This window comes from Octopus bimaculoides, chromosome 25 (genome assembly GCF_001194135.2).
Source record: "Octopus bimaculoides isolate UCB-OBI-ISO-001 chromosome 25, ASM119413v2, whole genome shotgun sequence".
Taxonomy (NCBI): Eukaryota; Metazoa; Mollusca; class Cephalopoda; order Octopoda; family Octopodidae; genus Octopus; species Octopus bimaculoides.
Window position 1 is genome coordinate 27426362 of NC_069005.1, and position 7837 is coordinate 27434198.

Consider the following 7837-nt stretch of genomic DNA (forward strand, 5'->3'; position numbering starts at 1 on the left):
AGGGGGTCAGTCGATTAGATCGACCCCAGTGCACAATTGGTACTTAATTTATTGACTCTGAAAGGATGAAAGGCAAAATCAACCTCGGTGGAATTTGAACTCAGAACATAGCGGCAGACAAAATACCGCTAAGCATTTCGCCCGGCGCGTTAATGTTTCTTATTTCTTTACTGCCCACAAGGGGCTACACACAGAGGGGACAAACAAGGACAGACAAACGGATTAAGTCGATTATATCGAACCCAGTGCGTAACTGGTACTTATTTAATCGGCCCCGAAAGGATGAAAGGCAAAGTCGACCGCGGCAGAATTTGAACTCAGAACATAGCGGCAGACAAAATACCGCTAAGCATTTCGCCCGGCTTGCTAACGTTTCTGCCACTCTCACTGCCTTTAGCAGCTGTAATGTCTTAATTCTATCCTGCACTGCCAAAATACAATGCTCTGCAAACACTTCATTGAACATGGGGATTACTTGACCGCACAGTAGAAGCTTTTGTGATAACAAGTAAGGAACTTGGAGGGAGGATATTGGTCTCAATTAAACCAAATTCAATGCTCGACTGGTATTTATTCCATGCCGGTGGCACGTAAAAAGCACCATTTGAGCGCAATCATTTCCAGCTTCGCCTTACTGGCACTCGTGCCGGTGGCATGTGAGCAAAACATTGGACTAGCTCTTGTGCTGGTGGCACGTAAAAATCACCATTTGAGCATGGCTGTTGCCAGTACCACCAGACTGGCCCTCGTGCCGGTGGCACGTAAAAAGCACCCATTACACTGTCAGAGTGGTTGGCATTAGGAAGGGCATCCAGCTGTAGAAACTCTGCCAAATCAGATTGGAGTTTGGTGTAGCCATCTGGTTCGCCAGTCCCCAGTCAAACCGTCCAACCCATGCTAGCATGGAAAAACGGACGTTAAATGATGATGATGATGATGATTAGTGACTCTACATGGATAAAATTCAAAATTGACCCCAGCAAGATTTGAACTTGGAATGTTAAATACAAAAAGAAGAAGCACAAGACATTTTGCCCAAAACTATTAATTCTACCAATCTAATATCCTCAATGATGATCCTGGTGCAGTACCAGGCAGTGGCTCTCATGACTTTTAATCTTAACTGATTGGAAGTGTTATCATGTACATTGTTTTGTCTTCGTGTAAAAAGATGGGCTACAGCAAATATTCTGCTCAATACCACAGATTTGCTTGTCAGTTGCTTGACCGTAACCAGTTGAGCATGTCCCTTAGTGGCTGACGATATGTGTGTCACTGATCATGGGAAGAAGTAGTGGGGGAGCCATGTGTCGAGAGGAATTCTTTGGGGTTTGAATAATTCCTCTCTGGAAACATGGGTGTTTTGTTCATCATCCTTAAACAAACCATATTCAGGGACCTTTTGAGCAAGAGGGGTTACTCGACCTGAAGAAAATTCTAACTGGGCCCCTGCCTGCAAGGTCATGTGCTGTTTATCTTGATATGAGATCACCGTGTCATGCACACATGGTTGTGATGCATGTGCCTGGTGTACCCTTATCAGACGGGTAGTCATGATGGGTATACTGGGCTTCGTATATTTTACCCCAGTGTCACTTTGATGGCATGCACTGCTCACTCACTCAATAATAATAATAATAATGATAATAATGATAATAATCTTTTCTAGAGAAGGCACAAGGCCTGAAATTATGTCAAGGGGGGACTAGTTGATTACATCAACCCTAGTGTTTTACTGGTACTTAATATATTGATCCTGAAAGGATGAGTGGGAAATTTGAACTCGGCAGAATTTGAACTCAGAATGTAGCAACAAGCAAAATACTGCTGAGCATTTCAATCCATGTGCTAACAATTCTGTCAGCTCCCCACCTTAATAATAATAATAATTATATAGTAATAATAATAATAATGATAATAATAATAATACTAATAATAGAGACTCACCAACTTGGCAGTTGGTATCTTCAAATCCAGCAGCACATCCTCCACTGGAACAGCTACCAGACTGTGGGTTACATTTGCTGTTGTCAGCACAGTGACATGTGCTTCTGCAGTTTGGCCCAAATTTCCCTCTGCTACATCCTACAAAACAAACAATGACATAATAATAATAATGATAATGATGATGAGGATGATGGTGATGATGATGATGATGATATTACTTTGGTATGGAGTGGGAATTATAAAATGGTAAAAGAGAGAAATGAAGAAAATGGATTCCAAGGCCAGAAGAATGTTGGCAGTACAGGGAGCCTTCCACCCGCTAAGAGTGACACCAATAGGCTGTACTTGTCCAGAAGAAAAGGGTGGATTAATTCAACACAATGTGAATAAATAAGCATTACATTTGACAGAGTAACCTAAAAGCTAAAGTGTTTAACTGGCCGTATCTGGCATCTCACACCTACCTAACAATGTCATTCTAAAAACAAATGATCACATCATTTAAATCTGAAAGTTACATGATAATACATGATTAATTCAACACAATGTGAATGAATAAGCATTACATTTGACAGAGTAATCGGAATGTGAAAGGGTCGATGTACTTATATACACTTTATATACTTTATGCCCAATTTTATAGACTTAATACACAGCACTGTCCCTCTTTCTCTCTTGCTCTTCGCCTTACCCGCTTTTTCTCTTTTATTTTCCGTTCTCTTTTTCTCTCTTGCTCTTCACCTTTCCCTTCAACTAATTACATGATAGTGTTACAGACGGACTAAGTAACGGAGGAAACAAACTGAGTTAAAAAAAAAGTATTACATATTTCACTCACCACCAACTTCCCCTCCCTCTCTGCATCCTCCTCCCCTCTCTCATATCCTCTTCCCTTTCCCTCTGCCCCTTCTCCCTCTCCCTACTCTTTCAGCTGATCACATGAAAATGTTTCAGACAAGCTAAGTAATGGAAGAACAAGCAGAATTATTATAAGGTGATAAATAGTGATGCACATTCACCTACCTGTTTGACAGTTGCTACCCTCATATCCAGCAGCACATCCTTCACTGGAACAGCTACCAGACTGTGGGTTACACTTGCTGTTGTCAGCACAGTGACATGTGTTTCTGCAGTTTGGCCCAAATTTCCCTCTGCTACATACTACAAAACAAACATAACCGATAACGAACATAGGTGCTAAAATGGCTGTTTGGCAAGAAGTTTACTTCCCAACCACATAGTTTCAGGCTCAGTCCCACAGCATGGCACTTTTGGACAAGTGCATGTCTGTGTGTGTATGCATGTGTGTGTGTATGTATGTTTGTGCGTATGTCTGTGTGTATGTATATATATATATATATATATATATATATATATACTCTTTTACTTGTTTCAGTCATTTGACTGTGGCCATGCTGGAGCACCGCCTTTAGTCAAGCAAATTGACCCCCAGGACTTATTCGTTGTAAGCCTAGTACTTATTCTATCAGTCTCTTTTTGCCGAACCGCTAAGTTACAGGGACATAAACATACCAGCATCGGTTGTCAAGCGATGATGGGGGGACAAACACAGACACACAAACATATACACACACACAGATATATATATATATATATACATATATACGACGGGCTTCTTTCAGTTTCCGTCTACCAAATCCACTCACAAGGCTTTGGTCGGCCCGAGGTTATAGTAGAAGACACTTGCCCAAGGTGCCACACAGTGAGACTGAACCCGGAACCATGGGGTTGGTAAGCAAGCTACTTGAGCTCAGTGTTTTTATCTATTTGTACATATATGTATATATTTGTCCAAAATCATGGAGTAGGAGTAGGAGAAAGAGTAGTATAAGTGAAGGGAGAGCAGAGAAAATAGCAATTCAGTGAAGGAGAAGTAGTGAGGGTAACAGCCCTGACTGAGAGAAAGTAATAGCAATGAGAGAAAGCAAGTTCAAACACCTGTCTTTGTCTTTTGTTTTTCTATAAATTTCAACTATGTGTATATGTATACATACATACTGTATATTTCTACAGTTGACCTACCTGTCTGACAGGTCCTTCCTTCATATCCAGCTGTACAGCCACCACTGGAACAAACACCTGTCTGGCGATTACACCTACTCTTGTCAGCACAGTGACATGTCTGCTGACAATTACGTCCAAATTTTCCAATACTGCACCCTGAAACATATATACATGTCAACCCATTAATTCTGTGTAAGAACACATAACGCATCTTACCTGTTAAATAACACTTTCTTTATTGGTCACCTGGGCCAAACACAAAACATAAAGGACGATACACAGATGAGGGACAGTGGGATTAAACATGTAAACAGCAAAAAAAACAAAAAAAAACACAACATTTAACAAGGAGATTAAACCAACAATGTACTTCCCCAATACGGGAGAGCTTCACCAAGAGGTGACCAAAGGAACCTCACACACTTTGGACTCCCTAACATCAAAGGCGACTCAGGTAGGCACCCCTCTCCTCCTCATCTGGCCTACAGGTGCACACTTTGAGCAGGCCTATTCACACGGGCCATTCTTGCCATATTCACCCACCTTTCAAGAAACTTACTGGGTGACAGCACCACCCACTCCAGCCTCACTTTCCTTTTAAGGCGGTACCTGAAAAAGTCATTGAGGCCTTGGCTGAAGAGGAACGTACCTGCCTTCAACCCTTTCAAGCGCATCCACCACACAACCTCTTTCACCAGAGCCACCAAATAGAGAGAAAAACTGCCTGTCCTTCCTGGCCAAAGGAAGGAGGCAGAGAGATCTTCACAATAGACTTGCACCTAATAATTAACACTTACCTGTTTGACAGTTGCTACCTTTATATCCAGCAGCACATCCTCCACTGGAGCAGATACCAGACTGTGGGTTACATTTGCTGTTGTCAGCACAGTGACATGTGCTTTTGCAGTTTGGCCCAAATTTTCCTCTGCTACATCCTACAAAAACAGGCAAAAACACAATCAATACTTTGCCAAATGTAATGCTTATTTATTCACATTGGTTTGAATTAATCTTGCCTTATCTCGTAACTTTGAGATTTTGATGAGGCAACTGTTAATTTGTAGAAGGATATTGTAGTGTGGGTCTGAGAGGCCAAATTTGGCCAGTTAAACTCTTTAGTATATAGAATACTTTACCAAATGTAATGCTTATTTATTCACATTGTTTTGAATTAATCTTGCATTATCTTGTAACTTTGAGATTTTGATGATGTGATCGTTTATTTTTAGAATGACATTGTAGGGTAGGTGTCCTCTAATTGTGACAATCCCATAGATTTGTATATCAGGAAGTACATTTTTTAATGTAACCTTCTTTATTTAGAATGTGGCCCCTCTCGAAGACCTTGGCAATGAGGATTGACAACTTGGATAGCAGAGCCTTGAGAACCATTGAGAATATCAGATGGTACCACCACGTTTCCAACAAAGAACTTTGTACGTGCACGCATTAGCCCACAGCTTCCCAACTCATAGCAATCTGTCACATGCGCTTGGTTCAGACATGTCCTCCGTTTCCTGCTAGATCATCCTACCAGGGCTTTGCTCTCATTCGATGCAGCAGCTGTGAGCTGGAAGAGGCCTGGTGGCAGGCCATGTACCAGATGGCTGGATGTGATTGGGGAAGATCTCCAGAGGCTCAACGCCACCTTGGAGTATGCAAAGCAGCTGGAATGGGACCAAAGTAAACTTCTTGAGTCATGCTGAATCATAAGGGCTGTTTTCCTGGTTTTCATGGCTTACAAATTCTCCACATGGACAGGACGGTGATCTGTCACAGGATTACTCATTTTTGCCAGCTGAGTGGACTGGGCAATGTGAAATGAAGTGTTTTGCTCAAGAACACAATACATTACCCAGTCCAGGAATTGAAACCACAATCTCACGATCACGAGTCCAACACCCTAACCACTGAGTCACATGCCTCCACTGGCATGGAACCACCAGTGATGGAGAGTATTGGCAAACCTGGTTGGCTCTACGGATGATAACATCTCATGGACCACTAAGCTGGGATGACACCAGCCACATTAAGCAAATGCATAAAGCAAGCTAACAAGGGTATGATTTAAGGTAGATTTTTACTGCTATTTTTACCTGCAGTGCCTAAGTCTTGGATGTAATGAGTTGTTCACTTACCTGTTTGGCAGTTGCTACCTTCATAACCAGCAGCACATCCTCCACTGGAACAAACACCAGTCTGACGGTTACACTTGCTGTTGTCGGCACAATGACATGTACTTTTACAGTTTGGTCCAAACTTACCACGGCGACAGGCTAAATATAAAATTAAAGATAAATAGTTTAGTTAATCCTACAAAAAGTCAACTAAATTTTTAAGATCATTGTGGCTGTATTCTGTAAGATCTGTCAAATGTTTTTGTATTACAGTAATCCTTTCCCATATCACGGTTCACCCATCACAGTTTATTATTTACGTCGATTCCTCTGTGGTGTTGTTTTGCATTTATAATAAAATATATTTATACAAATTATAAAAATAATTTTAAAAAATATAGGAGTGGCTGTGTAGTAAGTAGCTTGCTTACCAACCACATGGTTCCGGGTTCAGTCCCACACACGCACTCTCTCTCACTGGACAATGATGGCAACTGTTTGAAAAGCAACTTTCTTCCAAACAATGCCCCACCTTAAATAGCCACCTGGTTTTGTCATTTTTAAAGGCCAAGAATAAACTTGTCATTGAAAGAACTGACCAGCTGTAAACACAATTTTCTTCTTTCTTCTTTCACCTTTCCTTCTCTTTCCCATTGACACTCCTTTCAGATACACAGGCACACACATATACACATGCACACACACACACACACAAAAAAAAAAAAACACACACTCTCTCTCATTCCCCCCCCCCATTCCTCATCCTCTTTTACTATCCTATATATCTCTCTCCACTCCTACACATTCAATAATGTTATAAAAAGAGACAAATCCTCTGATGAAAAATTAAATCTGGAGAATCTATAAGAATAGATGCAAGCGCTAATTTATAAAAACATGTGACATATTAATAAAAAAACATGTGACATATTCATAAAAGCCATGTAACATATTAATAAAAACATGTGACATATTAATAAAAACATGTGACATATTAATAAAAATCTGTAAATGTACAACCATCCAGATATCTGAGTACCTTATCATTTTTTCTAATATATAATTCCTGTACATCACCTCCAAACCTTCTAATATATTTTGCCTGATCTGTCAGTCGATTTGGTTTCTGCTCCACACAGTTTGTTCTTTAGCTACAGTAGTTATAAACAGTGTTCACTTGCCTGTTTGGCAGTTGCTGCCGTCATAACCTGCAGTACATCCTCCACTTGAACACACACCAGAGTTGACGTTACACTTGCTGTTGTCTGCACAGTGACATGTGTATCTACAGTTAGGTCCAAATCTACCTCTGCTGCACACTGCAATTTTAAAAAAAACATTTGTTTTAATTGCATTTATTTCAACGTTATTGTTATCTCTGCCATCACCACTCGCCATGATAGATCGCTAGCCACTAAACCTTTCTCTATTTTCTCTCCCTGTTTATTTCTGTGTTCCTTTCTGTTGAAGAACGTAGGCTCGAAATGTAAAAGACTTTCTCATTTCCTGAGCATTAAACTAATACATCTGTTTGTTGCTTACACACCGGTGTTCATCTCTTGGTTTTTTTTGTAAATTCTCACTATATATATGGTGGTTGGTGTTAGGAAAGGCATTCAGTTGTAAAAACCCTACCAAAACAGTGCAGTCCTCTGCTTATCCAGCCCTGTCAAACTGTACAACCCATGCCAGTATGGAAAACAGATGTTAAATGATGCTGCTGCTGCTGCTGCTGCTTCTGATGATAT

At 40.6% G+C, this 7837-nt stretch overlaps 1 protein-coding gene across 1 annotated transcript in view; it reads right to left on the reverse strand.

Moving 5' to 3' along the window:
* LOC106876469 (fibrillin-2) overlaps positions 1–7837 on the reverse strand; it is a 148187-nt gene that overhangs the window by 76925 nt on the left and 63425 nt on the right. The window contains exons 14-19 of the mRNA XM_052976637.1: positions 7271–7408; positions 6111–6248; positions 4770–4907; positions 3991–4128; positions 2971–3108; positions 1948–2085 (exon numbers count right to left, since the gene is read on the reverse strand). Of these exons, the coding sequence (XP_052832597.1) occupies positions 1948–2085; positions 2971–3108; positions 3991–4128; positions 4770–4907; positions 6111–6248; positions 7271–7408 (828 nt within the window). The remainder of the gene's footprint in view (positions 1–1947; positions 2086–2970; positions 3109–3990; positions 4129–4769; positions 4908–6110; positions 6249–7270; positions 7409–7837) is intronic.